Here is a 27,700-nt window from a genome sequence, read left to right on the forward strand (position 1 = left end):
CTATGGCTAAAAATCATGGAACAAACTATGATGTGCCAAATTACAGTTGACACAAAGAGCAATAGAGAACTACACTGAGAGCAATAAGCAGGCTACAGTGTATTACCAAATTATGACCTGTGCATAAAAAGTGGTATAAACGGTATTATCCAGAAAACGAAGTGGCATAGTCATGCAGGAGGACTGAAAAATAACAAACATCCTGAGTGTAGTGAAATCCAAGAAAAAGTCACAGTGAATCATTCTTCTAGCCCAGTTCAACTGAAGAAAAGTAGCAGAGAGGTTTGCAGACCTGGTGAGAGGGTCTGACCAGGAGCATTCCATCATGGAGCACTTCAACACCCAGAAAAGAGGCTGTGCACAAGTGCAAGAGGAGGTCCCAGATGGGTGACATCTGAGAACTGTCACCCACTGTCCACTTCCAAGTCACAGATCCAGGGCAGACAGAGGAGGTGACCCAGAGTGGCATTCTTTGACAGAAAGAGGTTGTACACCTTGGGCTGTACGCAGAGAGAGAAGAGACAACTTTAGAAATAAGCAGCAGGTGCATTTCTCAGACCCCCAAGAGCAGATTGGGTTATTGGTTCCAGCTTCTAACTCAGTCTGAAACCTGTAAAGGAATAAGAGCAAGAATCCCAGACCAAAGGGGAGTCTACAGTTCTGTCTCCCTGAATCAGCTCCCAGGTTTGCTGACAGTAGGCAAGTTGAGCAGTAGTATACTGTTGCTAAGATCCAAACCCAGGTCACGAATTTGCAGACCTCATATCAATCAAATTTTGTCCTGGATCAAACCACTTTGGAAGCACCAAGCTGTCTTTGAGATTCTAGAATAACAGCACTCAATACCCCAAGAAAAGAGCAACAAGACCACCTTAGGTCCTCCTGTAGCAGTACTCAGAGTCCAGCCATCAGGTTTGAAGTCAGAAAATAGCCTGGAATATTGGGCAAACAAACAAAAAAGAGTACCATCATAAAAAAGCTATTATGATGATCAAGATGCTCAAGACACAACAGATGAAAAAAAAAATGCTTCTAAAATATCTACCAGCAAAACCTCAAAGGAAAACATATTTTGGGCATAAATTCAATTAGAATTTTTGAAAGAAATGAGGTCAAAGATTTTTCTTTTTAATTTAAGATGTTTTTTATGAATTAGAGTTCTACAGGAAAAAATTGGAAAAGAAATGAGAGCTCGGTAAGAAAGAACTAGAACGGAAATTAACAGCTTGGCACAAGATGTACACAACCTTGCTCTAGCAACAAACTTTCTGGAAATTAAAATGGATCACATAGAATCCAATGACTCCATGAGCCAGTAAGAAGACTGAGAAAAGTTAAAAAAAAAAGTAGGACTTTTCATAGAAAAAATAAAACTGTCTTCAAAAATAGATGAAAGAGAAAAAATGTTAATAATTATTGGACTACCTGAATGCCAAGACACCCTAAAAAGAGCTTAGGCATAATATTTCAAGAATTCTTAAAATAAAACTGCCTTGATCTCTTAGTAACAAAGGACAAAATAGAAACAGAATCTGGGGCAACTAGGTATCGAAGTGGATAAAGCACCAGCCCTGGATTCAGGAGGACCCTAGTTCAAATCTGACCTCAGACACTTACTAGCTGTGTGTGTGACCTTGGGCAAGTCACTTAACCCTCATTACCCCACAAAGAAACAGAATCTACCAGTCACCTAATAGAAGAAAAAGAAAAGAAAAAAGAAAGCCCTTAGCAATATCACAGCCAAAATCCAGAGCTTCCAGGTTAAAGAAAAACATATTGCAAGCAGCCAGAAAGAAAGTATTCAAGTAATGTGGACCCATGAACAGGATGACACATAAATCCAGTAGCAATACCTATAAAGAAGCAAAAAGCTTAGAATATTCCAGAAAGCAAAGGAATTAGCAAAAGCAAAGAAGGCTATGGTGATTAAAAAGCTGGCAGTTTCTGGGTAATTTAATCATTTTATTAATAAAACTGGCAGGTTATTAATAAAAGGATGTCCATTTGGCTATGTCTCTCAGACCAAAGCCAATCATGGCAGGGAGACTCAGTTTTTATATCCTTGAAACAGTAAGTGGTCAATGGGGCCACACAGAGAGATTATCTCCACTCAGATCACCCCCAGTCTTGGTAAGACTTTATAAAGAACTATGAGAACCAGAAGAACAATTTATACACTAACTATGATAATGTAAAGGAAGACAACTTTGAAAAACTTAACAACTCTGATTAATGCAATTTGTATTACTGCATCACCTCCAAAGAAAGGTGATGAAATATAAATGAGTATTAAAAGTATTAATCAAACATCTGAGTTCAGATACTGATAATGTGTAGATTTAATTTGCAAGACTATACTTACTGGGGGCAGCTAGGTGGCACAGTGGATGAAGCACCGGCCCTGGATTCAGGGCCTCAAATCAGGCCTCAAACACTTGACACTTACTAGCTGTGTGACCCTGGGCAAGTCACTTAACCCCCATTGCCCCCGCCAAAAAAAAAAAAAAAAAGACTATACTTACTATAAGGGAAAGGGAGGGAGGTAAGGTCATAGGGAAAAGAAGACAGATAGTGAGTGATGGGGAAAAAAGTGTCAATTAAATGTTAATACACAGAAGATTGCAGAATACAGGAGTCCACATGATTTAGTGGGAGGACCACTGGACTTGGAGTCAGGAAGACCTGGGTTCAAATATTGCCTCAGGCAATTACTAGCTATGTGACCCCCCCCCAAGTCATTTATCCTCTCTCAATTTCAGTTTTTTCATCTGTAAAATATGAGATTATACTTTATGCCTCTAAAATCCCTTACAATCCTACATCTATGATCTTATTATCCTAACACAAAAGGGGACACAAACAGGGTAGTTTTATTATTATCCAATTCGTATATGTGTACATGCATAAATATTTAAACTGCATATAAGAGAAGCTCACAGTTTCTTATACAATACTCTGTTCTTTTTTATACTGAAATGTTCATGTTTAAGTTCATAATAAAAAAGAGTTTAAAAATACCTTTTCTGTACTGTCAAAAGAAAATTACTAACTGGCAAATTAAAACTTATGCATGTATTAAGATTTCCAAGTTTTCTAACCCACTAAAAAATAGCAAGCTAGGTGCCATAAAGAAATTAAGCTAAGTGAGAGCCACAGAAATAGAATTCCAGTCTAAATATGGATAACAGGTAATGTAGTTTTTAAGTGCAAAAAAATCTCAATTGTGGTTGTCTTGTCCTTTGTTCTCAAAGAGGAGGACCATCATGGTGATGCTATGACTCGAAGTGGAGGGCTGTGCAAGGTCACCAACCTCACTCACTCATCCAGAGTCATCTGGGTACAGTGACAAGATATATATTAGGGCATTTTAAGGCAATTGGGGTTAATTGACTTGCCCAGGATCACACAACTAGTGTTTGAGCTGAGCTTGAATTCATATCTAAATAACTCCAGGGCCAGTGTGCTATCCACTGCTCTATCCTAGCTGCCCCCATGTATAGATATAAACATATACAAAATAAACATAAAATCATTGTGGGGTGTTGTATCAGGAAAGGCCTATGGCAGGAACTTGAACTGAATTCTGAAGGAAACAGGATTCTAAGATGTGGAGAAGAAAAAGTACATTCCAGGCATTGAAGAGAGCTGGTGAAAAGAATGCTGTGTGAGGGACAGCAAGTAGGTCAGTTTGGTGGGACCACGGAGTGCATGAAGAATAGTAATGAATAGTAAGAGGCTTAGAAAGGCACCCTTTATAAGGGGACTTCTCAGCCTTTTTTGGGTCCCTTCAGTAGTCTAGTGGAGACTACTAACCCCTTCTTGGCATGTTTTTAAATGCATAAAATACATAGGATTGCAAAGAAAACCAATTATATTAAGTATTTTTTAAAGTCCATGGACTTCGGATAACTCCTGCTCTATGATATGAAAATATTCCTTCTGTGAAAAAGACAAAAGTAGGAATATTATAAAGACTGTGTGGGAAGACAGACCTACTAACATCCTGTTGATAGAGATACGAAGTAGTCCAAAATGTTCTGGAAAACAATTTGGAATATGCAAGAAAAAATCACCAAATCATTCATTCCCTTTGACCCAGCCACACTGTTCATATACCCCAAGACAGACACACAGACACAGACACGCACACCACGTAATGATCCCGTTATATACCAAAACATTCCTGACTACTTTACGGCATTAAGTGAAAACGTTATGTTGTGCCCATCAAGTGGGGAGCGGCTGAAAAAAAAAATTGGAGCATATAAATGCAAAGGAATATTACTGTGCCCTTAAAAAAAAAAGCAACGAATTCCAAGAAAGACGGGAAAACCTGCATGCACTCCCAGAGAGCCGAGAAAACAGAACGAGAAGAGCATAAAGAACGCCGACTAAGATGTAAGGGAAAACACGAGGCAGTTGAACTCGGATGAATTGCACCAAGCCAGATGACAAACGGTAACTTAAAATACACAAAGCAATAAAGGAGACCAACAACTGTCGGAAATTCGGATCTAGCTTCGCCCACAGTTCCAGAGTCTCATCAATTCAAGAGTCATCTGCCTCTGACTTCCTAGAGAAGGGGAGGCCTGAGGAGATGAAGGGCCTCGTGAGGGGTTACCCAGGGAAATGGAGACACCGCGACAGTGTCCGAGCCGCCGCCTTCCCGAACCCCTCCAGAGAGGCTCGTGGAGCGAGGAAGGGGAGCAAACCGAAGGGCAGCCTCGGCGCCGACCCCGCCCCCCTGATTCAGTTAGGATGACCGCAGCTGGGAAGTTACCTGTTGTAAATACTGGTTGATGGTGATGTGCGCCATGAAGGGGGTTACGGGAAAGATTTCTCAGCCCGAAAGAGGGAGGGAAGTGGGTGGGGAACTGAGAGAGGGAACAACGGCAGCGGCCCGAACCACTGGTTAGTAGCACGAACTTAGTTCCAAGAGCCCGGGGTCAAAGGTTACGCGTGGGACAAACGTCACTTCCTTCGACCCGGCTCTTTCTGGGAGCCCCGCCCCCCCTTGCCTCTCTTTTGGAGACCCGCTGGACGCGTGTGCGCGTTCCTGTTTCTCTACCGGCTTCTGAAACCCAGGCGTCTGAACCTGTGGGACTGGACTGGACTGGACTGGGGTTGGGGGTGGGGCGGGGAGTGACGGGCTAAGGATGCCACCGCCTAGGTGGGGAGAGGTCTCCGCACGGTTCTCTGAAGATTGGGGCCGGAACCACAGAGAGCGGCTACGGGGGCGGGTAGGAAGAGGGACCGAAAGTTTCCTTTTCTGGAACCCCTGTGGAAGTACTCAGCGACTGCGATTTAGGGTTGGGTCAGCCTTAAAGGCTGAGGTACCAGCCATCCGACGCCGCTTCGAGCTTCGACTTGTGGTGAATTAAATTTTCCTAAAAACAACTGAGACTGTGTAACGCTTTTGTGACCAAGTCCGCCGCCTTACTTAAGGCTGCCTCCCCTCCCCTTTCCCCTCTCCATCCACCTTCTCTTCCCTCTGGTCGCCCCACCTCTACGTCACCGGAATGGCGGCAGCCTGAGGGGCCGCCCGGCCTTTGGGCGTGCCCGGCGCAACGGCTACCCAGGCGGGTCGTTTAGAGGGGGACTCCTTAACCATCTTTGGCCTTTCCCCCACCAGCGGGAAAATCTAGAAGGCTCGTGTTCCCGCGTGCTTTAAGCACACCGTCCCTGCCCTAATGGCCGAGTTTGGAACACACAATGGTCGCCGGGAAGAATAGGGAGCCCGGACCGGTCGCACCTGAGGGAGGGAAGGGAGGAAGGACGGGAAGGGGGAGGGGAGGCGGGCCAGGTGAACAATAGGAAGAGTGTGTGCTGTGTGTGCGCGCGTGTGTAGGAGGGGGAGACTGACGGTTGGGGTGGGCACGTGGGAGGCCGGCTCGTGGGGCGTCGCGCGGAAGTCACCCGGGCTGGTGGGGGGGGGGGGAGCGTGTGTCTTGGGGAGGGGGAGGAAGCTGAGGCGTCCGGCCTCCGCGGGGGTCCGTTGGAAGCCGCGGGCTTCCTACCCGTCGGCCGCTTCCCCCACCTCGACGCTCTGAGGCCTCCTCGCTCGGCCTCTGGGCCCCATTTCTTCCGCTCTTCTGAGAAGAAGGAGGTGCCACCTTGTGAGAAGGGCCGGGCCCAGCTAAAAGTAGAGGCAGCTGGTGGGGGCAGGGAGGCGCCTCGGAGGTTTGAACCTCCAGGAGGAAGAAGGGGAGGGGGCGGCGGTGGGAGGAGACGAGGAGTTCCGAGTCGGGCTGTGTAGATACTGGGCGAGCGGTGTATCCGTCAGGTCCTCAGCCTCGTAACCGGGCGGTAGTAGCACGGATCACTTGAATCGTTTAGGGAGGGGGGGAAGGGACCAGGAGAGAACCGCCCCCTCCCCCACCCCCGTTTACTCCCCCTCCCCTCAGTGGTCTCCCGGAGGAGATTGGTTGGAACTCCCTGAGCTGTCCCCCGCCGGGGCCTAGTTCTCACCTCCGGAGGAGGGACCGGGGCACCGGGCGGGGGGAGGAGAAGTAGGCGGAGAGACCGGGGCATTGGGGGAAGGAGGAGGAGGAGGAGGAAGAGAGACCGGGGCCGCGGCCGGAGGAGGAGGAGGAGGAGGAGGCGGAGGGAACGGGCCCCGGTGGGGGGGGGCGGAGCGGCCGCCGCGGGTTTGTTTTCTCGGCAGTAGACATGGCAGACGAGACCCCCAAGAAGGGGAACTTTTCGGCTCTCGTTGGACACACCAATGGCCTCACGAAACCCGCTTCCCTGGCGGCGGCCGCAGTCGCCACGAAACCCGGGGGGGGCGGGGGCAGTGGCGGCTCCTCAAAGAAATTAGTGATTAAAAATTTCAGAGGTAGGTAAGTGTGTGCAAAGGAGGCGAGGGCGGCGGGCGGGGAGGCCGGCTCGGGCCGGGCCGGGCCGGGCCGGGCCGGGCAGGGCACTGTCGCGTCTGGGCTGCTCCCCCTTCTCCCCACCCCCAGGGCCCGGGGGAGGGCGCCAGGGGGGAGGAGGATTTGTTTCCTTCGGACTGACCCGTCCCATCTCCCTTCCCCCCGCGGCGCGGTGGAGGCGGAGATCCGCGAGGGTGTCAGAGTGTTTTTTCTCGGGAGTACGAAAGAGAAGCGGGGGGGGGGATCGGTTTCCTGCGTCCCCCCCATCGGGCGGCGGCGGCCCGCTAGCCCGGCTCGGCGCTGCCCGAGGAGTCCCCGAGCTGCATGACTTCAGCGGCAGCCAATGGGGAAGGGGCGCCGAGGAGGGCCGCCGCCTGCACGCGCGGCGGTGACCTTTGGTGACCTCCCTCAGTCGGCCAGGGCCCTCCCACTCCTGTGCCGTGGCGGAGAGATAATCCTCCGCTTCCTTTCTTATTGTCCCCGTCCCCTAAGTCGTTTGTTCTAGGGGTCCCCTGTTATCTCGTTAGGTTCTTACGTAGAGAGGGCATCCCTGAAAGGGGGGAGGTTAATAATGGGTTACTGTAAGTGGACCTTTGGTAACCCATGCTTTGGTTTGTCGTTATGCCTTAAATCACTTCCCAATATGTAGTAATATTGCTTGTATCGATTCTGTAATGAGGAACATTCAGAAAGGTCAGTAAGTCTTTGCAACAGGGATTGTGATGCTTTTTATTTTCTAGTGTGGGGAGAAATACATTTTGTCATTTTAACCTGATCTTAAAAGCTAGATGAATTAAATGAAACATCACTTAAAAGAGCAGGCATCTTTAAGGTTTCCTAAGAGGCCAAGTAGGGTCTTAAGGCTCCCGAAACTTTTTTTAGATTTCACCAGTAATATTTACCACTCCTGAAGAGAATATTTGACTTTAAAAAATTGGTTTGGCTAGTCTAAAAGCTTCTGTAATAAAACAAGTACTGTGGTAGTGTGCTTTCATTGATAGTGTTTTTATCAAATGCATCTTTAGCAGTTTTTCCTCATTATTGTAGAGTTGATAACACTATAGATTTGATAAATGTCTGTAAAGGCCTGTTAATTATGTGAGGCAAAGTTGTAGTGGAAAGTTGACCTTGGAGTTAGTTCAAGTCCTGTGCATACTAGCAGTGTGATCATGGGCATGTCACTTGGCTACTCAGTGCCCTGGAAACTTAAAAGCTGCACCTGGAAAGGGAATTTGCACACTAGAAGTTCTCTACCACCACAAAACTACAAATCCCCACCATTCCCCTCTTCCAAAAAAGTATCATCCAGTATTGTTAATAAGTATTAATCACTACAACAGAAAAACACCATTTTCTGTGATGGTACTAGATATGTAGTGATTCATCTTTCTGCTAACTTATACAAACTAGCCATAGTGTTAGGAAATAAGCAGTTTTAATATGTAATATATGCTAGTAATGGAACCAAGATAATTTATTCATTACTGAACACTTAAAACAAGTACTTAAATTTTAAATGGTCATTATTTGGAGCCCAGTATATGTATATCTTTATTAAGTAAGCTTTATTAAATAAAAGATGACAAACTATAAACCTGTATTTTGCTTATATATTTATTTTAACCCAAGAATCATGTTATTGCGAGATAGGACATAGAAAATGAGTAGCCATATTTGTATAATGGAATTTGAATCCTGTTTTATAGTTTCTAATTTATGAAGTTGTTTTCTGTGTTAACCTAACATGCCCATTGCTTTGAATGCAAAGTTTGGTACGATTTTTAAAACAATTGACTTTAAGAAAGTTTTTTTCCGTTTATTTTGTATCTGGTTTTACAGACAGACCGAAATTGCCAGATAATTATACTCAGGATACATGGCAGAAACTTCATGAAGCAGTGAGAGCCATACAAAGTAGCACCTCCATTAAATACAACCTTGAAGAACTCTACCAGGTAAGTGCCCAAATGTTGTCAATGGGGAAGAGTTTTGGTAGAATGTTGGTATGTTAAATTGAGAATGTCAGATTTGCTTCTGTTTGCAGAATAGAATGCTAAGCTTGATCAAGAAGGTGTTCTATTTTTAATGTCAACTTTTGAAAGCTTCATTATTCTGATAGCTGGGCGTGTGAGCAAAACTCCTTAAATTCTCATTTTCCCTCCCAAACTATAATAGTAAAAAGTAAATTTTATCATGACAAAAAGATCTTGTTCCCTTTTCAAAGATTTAATATAAATAAGCCTTCTTAGCAAATATAAGAAGTCTGAAATTTTTCATTGCATGTTGGTGCAAAACTGGTAGGAGTTTCTTGTTGAAGTGTGAACATTGGCAATGGATGGTATTTCAATTTGGGGAAGAGATTATTCACTATACTTTCTGAATTGTGAAGAAGGCAATAATACATTGTCAGACTGTCTTACGTAGTTGGGAGAAAGCAGATTTTAAGGACACCTGTCTTATATAGCTTACCTTTACTGTGGTTCTTATTTTTCAGGCCTGTGATGCTCAGATCTAATGCAAAGCTCCTTTTCCTGCTTAGTATGACACCTAGCATGATCTTGCTAGTGATACCTCACAAATGACATAGAACTCGTTTGGAACCTACAGATTGCCTATGTAGGGGTAAACTTTTTTTATAGTGCTGCATGATTGTGTTTTATTTCACCTTTATTTAAGCATTAAAATACTTTAAAATATCTTTTACACATGCAACATTGTAAAAAAAAACCAAAAAACCCCACACCAATACAAGACATAAATGGAAATTGCCCTAGATCAGTAGGCAAACTGTAACTTCTACCTAACTTTGGAAATGAAAATGTCACCAGCAGGTACCATTCTAGGAAGCCTGGAGGCTATATCAAGATTTAGATCTTAACAGTAACATCCCCCTCCTGCCCCCCTCCCATAAATGATATGTGATAAGTGGGATGTCCCTTTTTACTGAACTTTCAACCTATAATTTTAAATTCTTTGAAGTAATTACCTTGGACCTCTCCTATGAATATTCTATACCATTGCTTGAATTTGGCATTGTGATGTGGAGTACCTCTAAACATAAAATTTCTCCGAGCAATAGGAGATGGAGTTAGGACTAATAATATAAAGTACTACCCTTGCAGTCCCATGAAGAGAAGGAAGGCCCTTAGTGTGCTTTCATGGGCAATAATTTATGGTTTTTGCTTTTGTCTTTGTATCTCCAGCACCTGGCACAGTTCCTGGCACATAGTATGTGTTTAATAAATGTTTATTGGTTGGTTGTAAAAAGTTGCCTATCACATTTCCTATGGATACTGACTCTGTGGACTAATTTGTCTGGAGACAGTTGAGAGTCTCTTTTGAGCATCTGTGCAGAATCAGGCTGGTGTTACAGAAGTACTCAGAGGAAATCCATGAGTGCCTCTCTTGTAATATTGTGGGCTTAGCTGTAACGCAATCCCTTAATATGGACTTTGAGGACTGTAAAATACAGGGCCCCTGTATATTTGTTTATCCCAGAGTATTAAATGAGCACAGTCTTAGTTGACACAAAACATTTTTTAACCCATATTCAAAATAATTTTTTCTGTCATCTAGCAATTCATATCAGTAATAAATTTAGATTGTAGGAATTGTTTACACCACCTCTTGGGTTATCTTGAATATAGTTATTCCAAATATACTTAAGTACTTAGGGATCCCTGGTTTCATCTGTGAGTCCTGGTATCAGTCTAACCTAATTCAGTTCTGTTTAGTGTAGATAAGCTTCCAGAGTTGCTGTGGCCAAAAAACTTTTTAAAAAATTTAATCCTTCAACTGTCTTCAATGATGAGTCTCTCCAAACATAGAGACCCTCTGGTGATAGTTTACCAGACCATTTTGGTAGAGAATTAATGGAGACTGTATTCAACTTGAATTATGAAAACCCTAGTTCACCTGACCCACAATGGTACTTTGAGGTGGGACTTTAGTGGAGGATTGGGGGGCGGGGGGGCAGTGAGGGTTAAGTGACTTACCCAGGGTCACTCAGCTAGTAAGTGTCACATATCTGAGGTCACATTTGAACTCAGGTCCTCCTGAATCCAGGGCTGATGCTTTTATCCACTGCACCACCTAGCTGCCTCCTAGTGGAGGATTTTTTATTATTATTATTTTTTTTTTTTTTTAGTGAGGCAATTGGGGTTAAGTGACTTGCCCAGGGTCACACAGCTAGTAAGTGTTAAGTGTCTGAGGCCGGATTTGAACTCAGGTACTCCTGAGTCCAGGGCCGATGCTCTATCCACTGTGCCATCTAGCTGCCCCTAGTGGAGGATTTTTAAAAGCACACAAAAATAAAATACATAGTTATTGTTTATCATGGGTATGTGGTACTCCAGTAAGAGTAAATTTTTGCTTTGAAAACTCATTAACAAGCAGCTATTCAGGACCTACTACATATTTGTTCAACTTTTTGTATACTAAGTCTTTATTACTTGAACCATACTTTAAAAATATACTATTTTTATTCCTGTTTAATTTATGGTGTACACTGCTTGATTTGTGGTATACTTTTCCCTATCTGACAATTTCTAACATAATCTTTTGGGGGGGGGGGCAAGGCAATGGGGGTTAAGTGACTTGCCCAGGGTCACACAGCTAGTAAGTGTCAAGTCTGAGGTCAAATTTGAACTCAGGTCCTCCTGAATCCACTGTGCCACCTACCTGCCCCCCAACCCCCCAACATAATCTTTTCCAAAGGGAACATTTTCTTACCAATCTTGTCATTTAGTTTCCAAAATAACTAAAATGTATATGTTATATAAATTCTAAAATAATGTGGTTCATTATATTAAATATTTGAATGTATATAGAAGTTCAAGTTATCACATGAAAAAAAGGGAAACTTGGCTGAGAACTTTGTGTCTCCTGTTTCTCAGGAATTCCCTCACTTAACATAAGTAATTTGTGATTACACTTTCACTGTTGCATGTAAAATCATTCATATAACTTCTTGGAGCTATGGAAGCTCCTTTCAGGTTTTTAATATTTATTTTTGCATATTGTCAGCATACCAATAAGAATACAATTGCTTTTAATTGAGAAGTGTAATTGTTGATATTTAATGCTGTCCAGATTGCCTAACGTCAAAAGCCTCTCAAAACTGGTGGTGACGAAATATTGAGTCTTGTTTCACATCACTTGTCACAATTTGAAAGGTAGTGAACTAGGCATCTAATACTCTAGTTTACGTAACACTGAGGAGAATCCCAGATAGTGAAAGTCCCTTTGAATAAATCTCCAGCGAGTTATGGACAGTTTTATTCCAAAAAGAAGTCACACTGTTTGCTTCATAAAGGGCCTTCCTAACAAGTCTATTTTCTTGACATTAAATTATTGGCAGAATTTGCATATGAAGTAATTTCAAGGTGACTTGATCTTCTTAGCTCCTTTTTGATTCAGAATCAGAATTGATATTCAGGTCTGAATTGTATTAAGATGATTTGGCTGTTCAGATTAGAGAGCTGTCAAGAAAGAACTTTTTAGTAAAGTCCCATGTTAATTCTATGGGTTATCAAGTGATGAGGCTTATTTGATTTTTCTGCATTCTCTATAAAGATTAATAGTAAATTGGGGTGGCTAGGTGATGCAGTGGATAAAGCACTGGCCCTGGATTCAGGAGTACCTGGGTTCAAATCTGGCCTCAGACACTTGATACTTACTAGTTGTGTGACCCTGGGCAAGTCACTTAACCCCCATTGCCCTGACCAAAAAAAAAAAAAGATTAATAGTAAATTAATCATCATTTTATGTGTTGTTATTTGCTGTGCAATAATTCCCAGTAGCATGCGCTATGTTGGGATTGTGAAAAATTTATTCACATGGCTATTATGGAGAAAGTTATGTCCATAATTTTTTTCTTTAATTTTTTCCCCATTTATTTAGAATTTTGATTTTTCCCACATTGCATGTAAAAACAATTTTTAACTTCAATTTTTAAAACTTTGTGTTCCAAATTCTCTTCCTCCCTCCCTCTCTCCTCAACTTCCCCCTTAGGAACTCAAGCAATTCAATATAAATTATATATGTGTAGTCATGCAAACCATTTCCACACTAGTCAGGCTATAAAAGAAAACAGACCAAAAATAAATTTAGAAAAAGGAACTTTAAAAAATCATACTTCAATCTGTATTCAGACACCATCAGTTCTTTATCTGGAGGTGGATTACATTTTTCATAAGTCCTTTAGAGTTGTCTTTGGTTATTGTATGCTGAAAAAAATTAAGTCTTTCACAGCTGATCATCTTTCAATATTGCTGTTATTTTGTATACAGTACATTTCACTTTTCATCAGCTCGTGTAAGTCTTTCCAGGTTTTTCTGATAGCACCCTGCTCAATATTTCTTATAGCACAATAGTGTTCCGTCATAATCTCATCCCACAATTTCTTTAGCCATTCCCCTGATGGGCATCTCCTCAGTTTTGAATTCATAATTTATTTTTGTGCTCCTGAATAATATGATGTTCACACCTATCACATAAATCACTGTATCTTCTCTCTGAAGACTAGTAAGGCATTTTCAGAACCATTGATCCTCAAAGGCTTCAAGATTAAATGACTGGCTTCTTGATTGACAATTGTAATTAATTGTGTGTGTGTGTGTGTGTGTGTGTGTGTGTGTGTGTGTGTGTGTGTAGCACCAGGCAATATTCCATTGTACAAAATCTTGTGACATAATTATTAGCAGTAGCTGTTTAACATTGGTCTTTATTAAAATCTCACCAACACAAAGCAAAAGCCAGGTCAGTTAAGATATTTAACTCTGTTTCAGAATAAAGTGTGGGTACTGATACTCCATACTCTGTTATGTGTTTGACTAAGTGCATTCAGGGAATTTTCTGAATTGTATGTTGATTAGTATCCATTTTCCTCAAAGAATGTTTGAAAGGTTCTCAAGAAAATTTTAGCATTGGTTTAAGGGAGACCAAATGGTTTTTGTTTTTGTTTTTGTTTTTATGTATGAGGTATTTTATTTTTTCCATTACATGTAAAGATAGTTCTCAACTTTTGTTTATACATGCTTTACAATTTCAGATTTTTCTCCCTCCCACCCCTCCCTCCCCCCTCCCCTAGACAGCAGGTAATCTGATATAGGTTATATCTATATATCTCTATACATATACATATAGATAGATAGATAGATATACACACACACACATATATATACACATAATAACATTAATCCTATTTCTGCATTAATCCTGTTACAAGAGAAAAAATCAGAGCAGTGATGCAAAACCTCAAAATAGAAAGAAAAAAAAAACCAACAGCACCCAAAACAAAAGAAATAATATGGTTCAATCAGCATCTATACTCCACAGTTCTTTCTTTCTTTTTTTTTTCTTGGATTTGGAGATCCTCTTCTATCATGAGTTCCCTGGAACTCTTCTGTACCATTGCATTGGTGAGAAGAATATAGTCCATCACAGTAGGTCAACACTCAATGTTGATGATACTGTGTACAATGTTCTGGTTCTGCTCATCTCACTCATCATCAGCTCACGTAAGACCCTCCAGGTTTCTCTGAACTCTTCCTGCTCATCATTTCTTACAGCACAATAGTATTCCATTGTATTCATATACCACAACTTGTCCAGCCATTCCCCAATTGATGGGCAGCCCCTCAACTTCCAATTCCTTGCTACCACGTAAAGAGCAACCAAATGGTTTTTTAAGTTTCTTGGTGTTTCCAAAATTGAAACTCTTGGTCTCTTATTTTCAGTCTTCCTAAGCTTCTTAAGCTTCATGCTTAAAGTTTTTGTGGCAATCTGGAAAAAAGAATATTTCTAAATTACCAGGCCCCAGACCTAATGGGGTTTTGCTTTTTTTTTTGCTTTGTAAAAGGAAACTTGAAGATATGGTAATAAAAATTAGAGCAATTTATATTAGCTAGAAACTTGCTTCTCTCCCCCAGTATTAAGAAGGTCTATTTTGGACAAATCAGTCTTAGAGCACAAATTCAATTTTATTAAGACCAAGACAAAAACATTGACACATTTTAGAATAGATAAAGCTAATAAAATAATTCATGTTGATATATTGCTTTAAGCTTCCAGAGTGCTTGACCCAAAACAACGCTGTGGAAGTATTTTTATCCCCACTTTTCATATGAAGACACGCATCATTTGCCCTTCCTTGATTAGACAGTGTCTGGGGCAGAATTCAAATCCAGCTCTTCTGACTCTCAAGCCCAGTACTTGAGCTTCTATGTCAAGCTAGCTCTAATTTAAGCCTAGTGAATTAACTTTAGACTTCTATATTTTCATACACATTAGAGATATCTCTAAATACAATAAAAAGCTATGATAATTTTCTTTTGACTGTTGGGGTTGTTGAACAAGATCATTGATGACTGTAAAGACGTGAAAAAAGAGAAAGTGAGGAGTTATAGATGATGTAAAATTGGAACTCAGGAGAGAGACAAGCTGGTTGTTTAATTTTGGTAGTTATAGAGATCATAATTCAACCATGTTAGAAGCTTATGAAGTTATTAAGCAAGAGAATGTAGAAATAAATGAGGGTCTAGAACAGAGCCTTAGGGTATACCCACTGTTAGGGTACATAATATGGGTAATGACCTGAGACTGAGGAATGATTGGACAGAAAGTAGAAAAACTGGGAGAGAAGATAGTCAGCGGTGTCACATATTATAGAGAGGTCTTGAAAGTCTGAGGGTAGAGAGAATGCCATCAAATTTGGTAGTAAAAGAGATAACAGTTTACCTGACTGAGTTGATATTATCAGACACTAGGTTGCACAGGATTGAGAAGGGAGGCAATGAAGGCAACAAATGTAGACTGTTGTAGGTAAAGAATGATAGCTCGAATAGATGGTAGGCTTTGTTGATGGATTTTAAGGATGGGGGAATTTGGTACTCTCCCAGACTCTGGAGCTACAAAGATTTAAAAATAAAAAAGAAACATTACACTCAGGGAATTTATAATTTAACTATAATACAGTATATATTCATTCAGCAAACATTATGTGCCCACAGTGTTCAAGGCATTGTGGTAAGTAATGGGGATCAAAAGACAAATGAAATGTTTCTAGCCCTCAGAATTCATATTTTACTGTTCTGGGGATAATATGGCATGTACCAATACATATAAGATAGAGAATTAGGGGGTTGAATGGAAGGTCAGACAAAATGCTCTAAGAATGTTTGAAAAGAATTTCAAACAGGATTATCCTAGGGAATCATGGGAAATCTTTATGGAGGAAATCGCTTCTGGGGTAATAAATGAATATGAAAAGTGACTATGACTACATGCCTACTCCAGCAAAACCCATAAGTTTTCTCCATACCAAATAATGATCAGTGAGAAAATACAATAAGTGATTTTTTCCACCCTGGAATTGCACAGGAGGTCCACCAGAAGCCTGAGGGCAATAAGAAAGGAGGCGCCAAAATCATTGGTAAAGCAAGGTAAGCTTTCTTGCTCTGCAAGGCTGTATTCAGCAGAAGCAAGTGCCAAGAGCTCTCTAAGGAAGCACCAGGGGTGTCAGAAAGATACCCCAGGCCTAGGAGGCTCCCTAGTGAGGAGCCTGAAGAGCTAGTCTTCTGAACCTCCAAGATACATGGGGACATAACTCTCAGCAGATGGAGCTCAGCACAGGAACCCAGGAGACACAAGTTGACCACTTCACCCAAAGGTGAAGGGAGCAGAGGTTGGCCCCAGTACAAAATCACAATTCATGAACTATAAAGGAAAAATGAGTAGATCACAGAAAATACCAACTGGTATCCAAAATTAGTGTAAATATAAAGATCTCTTAAAAGAAAGAGCAACTTTTTTTTTCTCCAGTTACATGTAAAGATAGTTTTCAACATTCGTTTTTATAAGATTTTGAGTTCCAGTTTTTTCTCCCTCCCCAAGATAGAAAGCAATCTGCTATGGGTTATATGTGTACAATCACATTAAACATTTCTGGGAGGGGCAGCTAGGTGGCGCAATGGATAAAGCACCGGCCCTGGATTCAGGAGGACCTGACTTCAAATCTGGCTTCAGACACTTGACACTTACTAGCTGTGTGACCTTGAGCAAGTCACTTAACCCTTATTGCCCTGCCCCTCCCCCCCAACCCCATTTCTGCTTTAGTCATGTTGTGAAAGAAGAATCAGAGAAAAGGGAAAAACATCCAAAACCAAAAAAAAAGTAGAAACAGTATGGTTCAATCTGCATTCAGATTCCACAGTTCTTTTTTCTGGGTGTGGAGAGCATTTTTCCTCATGAGTCCTTTGGAATTGTCTTGGATCATTGTGTTGTTGAGAAGAGCTAAATCTATCATAATTGATCACATAATGTTGCTGTTACTGTGTACAGTGTTCTCTTGGTTCTGCTTACTTTACTCAGCATCAGTCCACTTAAGTATTTCCAATTTTTTTCTGAAATCTGCCTGCTTATCATTTGAAAGAGCAACTCTTAATAGCTGCAAGCAAAGACACTTTCTCCAAGAAAAAGATGGACTTCCTGCAAGTACTACAAGTACTACCCTGGGAGAAGTGAAATAAAAGCTTTAGAAGATAAAATGGTAAACCTTATCCAAGTAAAAGATTACCTGAAACCTAAACTTAGACCAAACAAATTAGGGACCGCATAAGATAGAAAGAAATATTAGAAGAAACATAAAAAAATGAAAAAGAAATAGAAGAAAATATAAAGTATCTAATGTTTAAAAGAAAAACTGAAATAAATAAAGGTCAGAGAGTAATGATGTAAAGAACACTTGGACTTTCTGAAAACCATGATTTAAAAAAGAAAAAAAAATCTTACACTCTTTCAATCCTAATAATAGCATTTATATAATGCCTACTCTGTTCTAGGAACTATGCTAAGTGCTTTGTGTGTATTATCTCATTTGATCCTCATAACAACCCTGGGAAGATAGTTGCTATTATTATCTCCATTCTCCAAATGAGGAAACTGAGGCAGACAAAGGTTAAGTGTAATTCAGGTCTTCAAAAATCATAAAACTGCCTAACTCTATTAGAACCAGAGGGCAAAGTAAATATTAAAAGAAAATCATACATTGATGACCTCATGAAAGAAATTTCAAAGGGATAAGTATCATGTATTTAATTGCCAAAATCCAAAACTTCAACATAAATCAAAGCAAAAAAGAAAAATAAAAGCATCTCGAAGCAGTTTTGAGTACACTTACATTCAAGCTCACCTAAGACCTAGTTATAAACAAGAGCAGATCTTGGAATATGTGATAGTCCAAAAGGCAAAAGATAGGGGTTTACAACCAAGAATAACTTCCTCCTTCAAAGCTGAGTATAATTCTAGAGAAGAAATGGATTGGAGGCCTTTCAAACATTTTGAATGAAAAGACCAGAGCCCAGTAAGATTTTTGAAATAAAACCATGAAAATCAAGAAAACATGGAATGGTAAATTTATTTGAGCAATTAGAAGAGACTATATGATGGCATGGGGCTAACATTATACCAGAGGGAAAAGAAAAATCAAACCAAATTTTTAACTTCTAGACTTTTTAGATAGAGTCTTCTGGAGGAGAGTACTATAAAATGTTTGATACATGAAACTTTTTTTGAGAAGCGTTAAATATTCTTGGTATACATGCAGGGATCTGAAGAACTTATTTTAGGAAAGAAAAATGTGGTAATCTACTGAACACTTTCAGAGTGCTAGATTAAAATAGTATGGATTTTTTAATGTGAAAAATAAATTTCGCGGAGCAGCTAGGTGGCACAGTGGATAAAGCACTGGCTTTGGATTCAGGAAAACCTGAATTCAAATCTGGGCTCAGACACTTGACACTAACTAGCTGTGGGACCCTGGGCAAGTCATTTAACCCTCATTGCCCCTCCAAAAAACAAACAAACAAAAAAAAATAAAGTCACCAAAATCTACAAAAATGACCAAGAAATTGTCAATGGTATTCACAAAGTCTATGAAGTTTGGGGATATAATGTCACTCAAGATCCATTTCATGGAGTTGTGAACTGATCCAACCAATCTGGAGAGCAATTTGGAACTATGCCCAGAGGACTATCAAACTCTGCATATCCTTTAACCCAACAATACTCACTGCTAGGTTTATGTCCCAAAGACATCCCCCAAAAGAGGAAAAAGACCTATTTGTACAAAAAATATTTCTAGCAGCTCTTTTTGTAGTGGCTAAGAATTGGAAATCAGAGGAATACCCATCAATTGGGAATTGGCTAAACAAGCTGTGGTACATGATTGTAATGGAATATTATTGTGCTATAAGAAATGACAAGCAGGATATTTCAGAAAGACCTAGAAAGACTTGTATGAACTGATGGGGGGGGGGGGGTTGGAGAGGGGGGGGTGTTTGTTTTTGCGGGGCAATGAGGGTTAAGTGACTTGCCCAGGATCACATAGCTAAGTAAGTGTCAAGTGTCTGAGGTCGGATTTGAACTCAAGTTTTCCTGAATCCAGGACCAGTGCTTTATCCACTGCCCCACCTAGCCGCCCCTGTATGAACTGATGTATAGTGAAGTGAGTAGAACCTAAAGAACATCGTGCACAGAGACAGCAATATTGTTTGGTGAAGAACTGTGAATGATTTGAATATTCACAATAATACAAGTATCCAAGACAATCCCAAAGGACTATTAAAGAAACACTATCTACCTCCAAAGAAAGAGTTGATATTGATGGAACAGATTGAAGCTTGCTATTTTTCACTTTCATTTTTTTTTCCTTTATTCAAGTTTTCTTGTACAACATGACTATGGTAATGTTTTACATAATTGCACTTGTATAACCTGTAACTGCTTACTGCCTCATTGAGGGGCAGGGGAGTCAGGGAAGGAGGGATAAAATTGGAACTCTTTTTGTTGTTTTTTTTTGTTTTGGTGAGGCAATTTTGCTTAAATGACTTGCCCAGGGTCACACAGCTAGTAAGTATCAAGCGTCTGAGGTCAGATTTGAACTCAGGTTTACCTGAATCCAGGGCCAGTGCTCTATCCACTGTGCCACCTAGATGCCCCTAAAATTGGAACTCAAAATTTTAAATCAGAATGTTTATTATTTTTTAAAAAGATCCTTTTCTTAGAATTAGATTTGAACTTTAAAATATTCTTTCAATTATCAGGTGTTTTAACTTTTCCTCTTCTTACCTCTCCCCACCAAAAAAAACAAACAAACAAAAAACCACCCTTATAATAGATAAGCAAAGTCAAGCAAAATAAGTTCCCCTAGTTGTTCAGAAACCTGTCTCATTCTACATATTAATTTCATTAACTCTTGATCAGAAGATGGGTAACAGTCTTTAGCATACATCCTTTGGAATCGTGGTCAATCATTGCATTGCTTTGCAGAGTTGGTAAGTATTTTCTAAAATGTTTTTATCATGTTGATATTATAATATAAATTGTTCTCCTGACTCTGCTTGTTTTATTCTGTATTAATTCATAGAAGTCTTCCCAGGTTTCTCAGAAACCACTTCTTTTCTTTTAGCACAATAGTTTAGGCCCAGGGTCGTTACTGTCTGTTACATACAAACTGGTTGGTAACAGAAATGTATTCCCACATATTAACTCTTTGTGATCTTCTAATATTGGCCCTTGAGTATAAAAAAAGTATTAGTCAATTTGTAGGATCTATAAAAGCCAGGATAGGATCATATAAAGTTTATTTTCCTTAGGGCCATAGCTAGGAAAAATGATAATTCAGTGAAAGAGGAGACTTCCAGGCATTCTTGATGAAAAGACCTGAACTGAATAGGAAATTTGACTTTCTTCTTTTCTTTTTTTTTTTCTTTTCTTCTTATTCTTTCTTCTTTTTTGCGGGGCAGTGAGGGTTAAGTGACTTGCCCAGGGTCACAAAGCTAGCAAGTGTGAAGTGTCTGAGGCCGGATTTGAACTCAGGTCCTCCTGACTCCAGGGCTGGTGCTTTATCCACCATGCTACCTAGCTGCCCCGAAATTTGACTTTCAAATACAAGACCCTAGAGAATCATAAAAAGGTAAACAGGAAAAAGAAATCATAGGGGATATTAAAAGGTTAAACTATTTACATTCGTACATGGGAAGATGATACTTGTAACTCATAAGAACTTTCCCATTATTAGGGCAGCTGGATGGAGTATATTTAGACAGAGAGCACAGGTGTAAGTTGAATATGAAGGGATGATATATTTTAATTAATTTTTTTTTTTAGGCAATTGGGGTTAAGTGACTTGCCCAGGGTCACACAGCTAGTAAGTGTCAAGTGGCTGAGGCTGGATTTGAACTCGGGTGGTCCTGACTCCAGGTCTGGTGCTCTATCCACTGTACCACCTAGCTGCCCCCAGGGATGATATCTTTTAAAAAATAAAATCAAGGGGTGAGAGGAATGTGCTGAGAGAAAAGGAAAGGGAGAGGTGGAATGGGGTAAAGTATCTCACAAAAGAAGCAAGAAAAAGCTTACGGAATAAAGGGGAAGATGGGACAGGGTGCAGGGGAGTGAGTGAGCCTCACTTTCATCAGAATTGACTCAAAGAGGGAATAACATACACACTCAATTGGGTATAGTAATATATCTTAACCTGAAGGAAAGTAGGAGGGGAAGGGTGAAAGAAGAGAGGTCAGATTGGGGTAGGGGGCAGTCAGAAGCAAAACACTTTTGAGGAGGGATAGGGTGAAAGAAGATAGAAAATAGAGTAAATGTCATGGGGAGGGAATAGAATAGAGGGAAATACAGTTAGCAATAGTAACTGAAAAAATTTTGAAGTAAGTTTGTCTGACAGGCTTCAGTTCTCAAACACATAGAGAACTGAGTAAAATAAGAGCCATTCCCCAATTGATAAATGGTCAAAAGATATGTTTTCAGATAAAATAATCAAAGCTACCTATAGCCATATGAAAAAAAATGCTCTAACTCACTATTGGAGAGATGCAGGTCAAAACAATTCTGGGGTACTACCTATTGGATTGGATAATAGGACAGCAGAGAAAAATGACAAATGTTGTAGGGGACATGGGGGAAATGAGAGATTGATACACTCTTGGTAAAGTTGTAAACCGATTCAAACATTCTATAGAGCAATTTGGAACTGTGGTCAAAGGGCTATAAAACCATGTATAATCTTTGACCTAATAATACCACTACTAGGTTGGTATCCAAAAAGAGATTTTAAAAAATAAACAAAAAACATAAAAAGTTGAATTTGAAATTGAGGAGATGCCCATCAATTGGAGAATGGTTAAACAAATTGTGGGATGAGATTATGATGGAACACTAATATGCTATAAGAAATGATGAGCAGGATGCTATCAGAAAAACCAGGAAAGACATGAGCTGATGCAAAGTGAAATGTACTGTATGCAAAATAACAGCAATATTGTAAGATGATCTGTTGTGAATGACTTAGTTATTTTCAGCAATACAGTGATCCAAGACAATTCTGAAGGACTTATGAAAAATGCAATTCATCTCCAGAGAAAGAACTGATGGTATCTGAATACAGATTGAGGCAAAATATTTTTTAGTTCCTTTTGCTAAAGTTTTTTGTCTGTTTTCTTTCACAACCTGACCAATGTGGACATTTTTTGCATGACTACACATGTATAACATATTGAATTGTTTGAGTTCTTAAAGGGGGGGTGAGGAGGGAGGGTGGAAGAGAATTTTTGACCATAGCTAGGGTTACCAGAGTTCTCTGGACATGTGTTCTTTTTTTCTCCTTTTTGCCCCTCATTCATCATCAGAGAAAAGATCACAACCTCCCTTTGCCGCAACCTGATCCTTCCTCACTGTCAACTTCCTTTGTCTTTTGACCCTAAGCACCCAATACATAGCACATACATAGTCTTCAGGTACTGGTGGACCTTAATCTATGAATGCAAGTAGCTGTTCCCAACTTTTTTTTTCCAAATGCCAAGGTGTCTTTAAATACTCTGCTTATTTGAAAGACTGAGAGGGTTCTCTTTTGTCCAGTGACAAAATGTGGTCCAAAGAGATAATGCCAGTCTTGGTAGAGAAGAATTCCTTTGAGATTAATTTGACTAAAATAAAAGGAAAATAAGCATTCATGTTAGTCTTTGCAAGGCAAGAAAAGCCAAGTTGTCATGAACTAGGGCTAACAGCACTGATTAGGAAGGATTTTATTAATGTAAGAAAGGCAGATTAACTTTGAAATTTTGATATATGTGTGGTCTCTAATGTGGGCACTCCCTCCCACAATGCTTAGTCAATGTATGTCCTTTCATCCTGATGTACACATGTCCTGCACAGGGAATCCACCCAACATCCTGGTTAGAGCACTTTCTCTATTTCTCTCGACATTGTGTGGCTATAAATGGAGCATCAGTTGTCTCTTTTTCCATATCTAACATCTTTTACAGTCCTATATCTTATGCTATCCTTTATGTTCTCCTCCTCCTTTATCTAATCAGCCCCATCCCAATTTCTGAATTTGTCTAATACTTTTATTGGAATGAGTTGTTCATTACAGGTGTTTAGGAATAACTCATAAATATCACTGCTTATCCAAGGAGCATATTCCATTATCATATAGTTAACTATTTCCCACATCACTAGGGAGATTCATTTCTAAACAGATTTAGGAGCGAATCTGTGTGCTTACTATGTGCAAGACACTATGCCAGATTCTTTGGGCATATAAAGAAGTAGTTTAAAGTATGTGTGTGTGAAAAGATTACTAATAAGTAAGTGTGCTAAATGAGTGATACAAGAAATAAAATGTAAAATCATAATTGCCATTAAAATACAAACTAAATACTTGCATGAATACTCCAGAATCACTTGTGTCTCTTGTTTCATGAGCCTCAAAAGGTATTTCCCAAGTCTGATTTTTTGACATTACAGATTGATGTGGTTTTTCTCCCCCTGGTTATTGCAAAGGTTGTTCCCAGTTGTTCACCTCAAAACAGAATAAATTCAGTGTAATTTAGTCAATTAAATATTTTCTATATAGAAGTTTGAATGGGGGGGAGGAGTTGGAAATCTCTTGAAATTAAACAGATACAAGTATTAAAACCCACATGATGGGTAGTTGTTTAAGATATATTCTTAGCAACCAATTTACGTTACTTCTATATCAGTGCTTTTTGAAGAAGTGCAAAGATCCTGTCCCCTTAAGTTGAGGTTTGCCTCAGTTTATGTCAATAATGAATGTTCTGCATATATTTTGCTAGGGATGCATTATGTAATAATTCTAAAAATTCATTACTGATCTATAGGATCAGTAAGATTACCTTCAATCCTTTCATAGAAGAGTTTGATGGAAGATTTTTGCTGACTATTTGATAAAGGAGCTATATATAATGTATTAGAAAGAGGAATATATTTACAGAACTTGATAGCATTCTCTTAGACCAGTACAAGATGATAACTAGAAAAATGTTGAGATTTTAAAACTGAGTGTAAGTACTTTGGAGGAATCCTTTGTAGTGAGTTTAAAGCTGGGAGGGACCCTAAAAATAAAAGTCTAGTTCTCTCATTTGACAAAGACAAAAAAAATGATGTATCTGTATTTACATTTCCATGTATCTGCATAGTCCCCACATTCAACACTTTTAATAGTTTGTTAATTTTACTTTATCAGCCATCCCCCTATTTGGAGGCATTGTTGGGGAGGAGGAAGGTGTGTACATGTTCACACATAAATACTTATATATTGTGAATACCACTGCTTTGAATATCTTTATACTTTGAGTCTGTGATCTCATAGATGCGGATATTTCCTTCAGGGGAAATCTCATAATACAGAAGCATTCCCCCCCCCCCCACCAAGCAGTATTTAGCCAGTGCATTCTGTTGGTGCCTAACTCTGCAGTTTCTCTTCATGCAGAAAACTCAACAGCATATTTTATGATGTGTTTATGCTCTCAAGTCTTTTATACAAATTGTTTTTTGTTCTTTTGATTATTTCCTTGCAGTGTATTTAGATGGATTCTTTACTTTTGTCAAAATCTCACTTGTTAACGTTTTCTATTTGTTAAATATTTTATATTTATTTTACATGGATTAAAATTAATAGATTACTAGTATCCACACTTCATATGGAATTCAAGCCATGTATATAGCCTATGGTTCAACTATAGTGCTTTTTCAGCTCATAGTTTTTAATTTTTTTTTGTTATTTATTTATTTTGGGGGGGGGGTGAGGCAATTGGGGTTAAGTGACTTGCCCAGGGTCACACAGCTAGTAAGTGTCAAGTGTCTGAGGCCGGATTTGAACTCAGGTCCTCCTGAATCCAGGGCCAGTACTCTATCCACTGCGCCACCTAGATGCCCCATTTAATTGTTTTTTAATTTCCAAGAATAAAATTATTTATAAAATCACATTTTAGTAAAATTTACCTACCTACCTGCATTTGTTTTGCTAGTTCAGCTCCAGATCCCAACACAAAAAAATGGAGCCAGAGCTGGTTAACATCCATGCATGTCCAAGGATGTGCACAAAGCAAGAAAGAGGGCTAGAATAATATTCTTGTTTTCCTCCTACTTTTGTCAGGAAATTTGAGTCAGGGGAGGGAGGATATTTTGAGATATTTCAAGAGTTGTGCTAGCTATATCTGTCAGGGAAACCCATCCTTTTTCTGGTATGTAAGCATTTTAGGTGTACAGTTGATTTTTAAATTCTGTGTTATCTACATCCAGTTGTGCAGTTAAGTGATTGCAAAGTTGATAACATTAAATAATAATTGCCCCAAGTTAAAATGTAAGATAATTAATTTGAGATATTTTATTCATTAAATATTTATTAATGGGGCGGCTAGATGGTGCAGTGGATAAAGCACCGGCCCTGGATTCAGGCATACCTGAGTTCAAATCCGGCCTCAGACACTTGACACTTACTAGCTGTGTGACCCTGAGCAAGTCACTTAATCCCCATTGCTCCGCAAAAAAACCCCAAACAAACAAACAGACATTTAATTAAAATTAAATATTTATTAACTACCTGCTTATGTAAAAGGGAAATATTTGAACACTCTTTTCCATGCTATTGTAAATATAGATAACTAAAGATGGGTATATTTTTCTTTTAAAGTTATCTGTCTATTCCTTTTGCTTTCAGGCTGTTGAAAATCTCTGTTCTTACAAAGTGTCCCCAACACTCTACAAGCAACTACGACAGGTTTGTGAAGATCATGTCAAAGCACAAATCCTTCAGTTCAGAGAATATCCTTTTTTTGCTTAGAGTTTTATCTTCAAAACCCTCTACCTATAGGAGAGGATAATTTTAAATTTGGTTTATGTAAAGATTTTTAAGATAACAATTTTCTGCAATGGCATTCTGCAGGCTAAAGTACGGGATATAGAAATAGTTGCTAAAATTGGTGTTGTAGATTGAGCTCTTACAGTTTTAACTTTTTTTCCCCATTTCCTCTCTTATTCTTCTATCCACATTTTATTATTTTATTATATGTGATTTATGTTGAATTACATTTTTATCTATATACTGTGATTTGTAGAGCATCAAAGTGATCATGTTTGTATTTTTGTGATCTGTCATTTAATTATCCATTCTTCTACTAATCATAAAGCTGTAAAGTTCTTCCTTGTGTACTCTTTTTAATTTTTTAAATTTTTAATTTTTTGTGGGGCAATGAGGATTAAGTGACTTGCCCAGGATCACACAGCTAGTAAGTGTCAAGTGTCTGAGGTCGGATTTGAACTCAGGTCCTCTTGGACTGGTGCTTTATCCACTGGGCCACCCCACCTAGCTGCCCCCTGTGCTCTCTTTTTTAAATGATGTAGCCTTTTATATTTAAATTATTCATTTATTTGGTGCTTGTTATGGTATGTAGGATAAGATGCTGATCTAAAACTGTTGACTACTGAACTGCTTTATGGTTTTCTAGCAGTTTCTGTGGAATATAAAGTATATCCCTAGTAAGACTTCCTTTAACTTCTTTATAGATGATATTGACGGATATTTCTGAGGAGTATAACTTCTGAGGGATTTTTCAATGTAAAGCCATCGATTGCTTATCCCTAGAGTCATAAGTCATATACTACCACACACCAGTGCTTTCTAATTCAGTTCCTTTTAGAAATGCCAATGTATACAGAGGTGTGTATAAAGACAGGTTTTGAACCTAGGTCCTTCCCATCATAAAACATGCCACCATCACCTCTGTTTGTACTCCTATACCTGATGAATGTGGTTCTGAAGGAGAGCCTCCCAGAATGCCCAGTTCTTCATCTAGACTTTTTGATTTATTAATGCTGATTAATATATGGACAATTGGTCAGTAGGTAAAATTCTCTTTCACTTTTTAACTCAGTTTACCTTCCAATGACTAAAATCAGTATAGTTTTGATAATGATCATTTTTTTTCCAGAACCCGAATCTTTATCCTTTTTTATGTGAATTATTGACTCCTTAAACATATTCAGTTGATTTTAGTGACATAAATTTACAGTATTTTATTTCAATCTCCAGTAACCTAAATGCATGATTTCATCTGGAATGGAGGTTCTTAACCTTTCTCTGTGTCTTGAACACCTTTGGTAGTCTGGCAAAAGCCTTTTATCTTAGAATAATATTTTTAAATAATTGAAGAAAATGCTAAATGTCATTTAGAAGTTAATGAAAATAAGGATAAGATTTTTTTCCATCCAAGTTCATATGAAGAAGCTGAGGTTAAAAATCCCTGATTTTGAAAAAATAGAAAATGAAGTTCTCTTCACTTAAGCTTTTCCTGGCCGTGTACAAATGAGATTGTCATTACTGAGAGTACTGTTCTTATTTTCTTCCTGAACTGTGATTTCCTTCTCTTTTAAATTGTGCCTCAGCCTGCCTCATAATATGTATCATAATTCCAAAAGCTACTTGTCCTACCAATGATATTTCATGTAAGTTTAAG

At 39.3% G+C, this 27,700-nt stretch overlaps 2 protein-coding genes across 6 annotated transcripts in view; one reads left to right on the plus strand and one right to left on the minus strand.

Moving 5' to 3' along the window:
* Positions 1-4,916, minus strand: part of PCID2 (PCI domain containing 2) — a 44,521-nt gene extending 39,605 nt beyond the window's left edge. For 2 of the 4 annotated variants that reach the window (XM_043991765.1, XM_043991764.1), the window contains exon 1: positions 4,781-4,916. In XM_043991765.1, the coding sequence (XP_043847700.1) occupies positions 4,781-4,816 (36 nt within the window). In that variant the 5' untranslated portion in view covers positions 4,817-4,916. The remainder of the gene's footprint in view (positions 1-4,780) is intronic. The other 2 variants (XM_043991766.1, XM_043991768.1) reach the window with 2 other exon arrangements.
* Positions 4,917-5,947: 1,031 nt separating this feature from the next.
* Positions 5,948-27,700, plus strand: part of CUL4A (cullin 4A) — a 75,920-nt gene continuing 54,167 nt past the window's right edge. Inside the window, exons 1-3 of one of the 2 annotated variants that reach the window (XM_043991762.1) lie at positions 5,948-6,835; positions 8,712-8,827; positions 25,906-26,009. In XM_043991762.1, coding sequence (XP_043847697.1) covers positions 6,670-6,835; positions 8,712-8,827; positions 25,906-26,009 — 386 coding nt within the window. In that variant the 5' untranslated portion in view covers positions 5,948-6,669. Of the gene's footprint in view, positions 6,836-7,531; positions 7,566-8,711; positions 8,828-25,905; positions 26,010-27,700 lie in introns of those variants that run through there. The other variant, XM_043991763.1, reaches the window with a different exon arrangement.

The sequence above is a fragment of the Dromiciops gliroides genome, chromosome 3 (genome assembly GCF_019393635.1).
Source record: "Dromiciops gliroides isolate mDroGli1 chromosome 3, mDroGli1.pri, whole genome shotgun sequence".
NCBI lineage: Eukaryota > Metazoa > Chordata > Mammalia > Microbiotheria > Microbiotheriidae > Dromiciops > Dromiciops gliroides.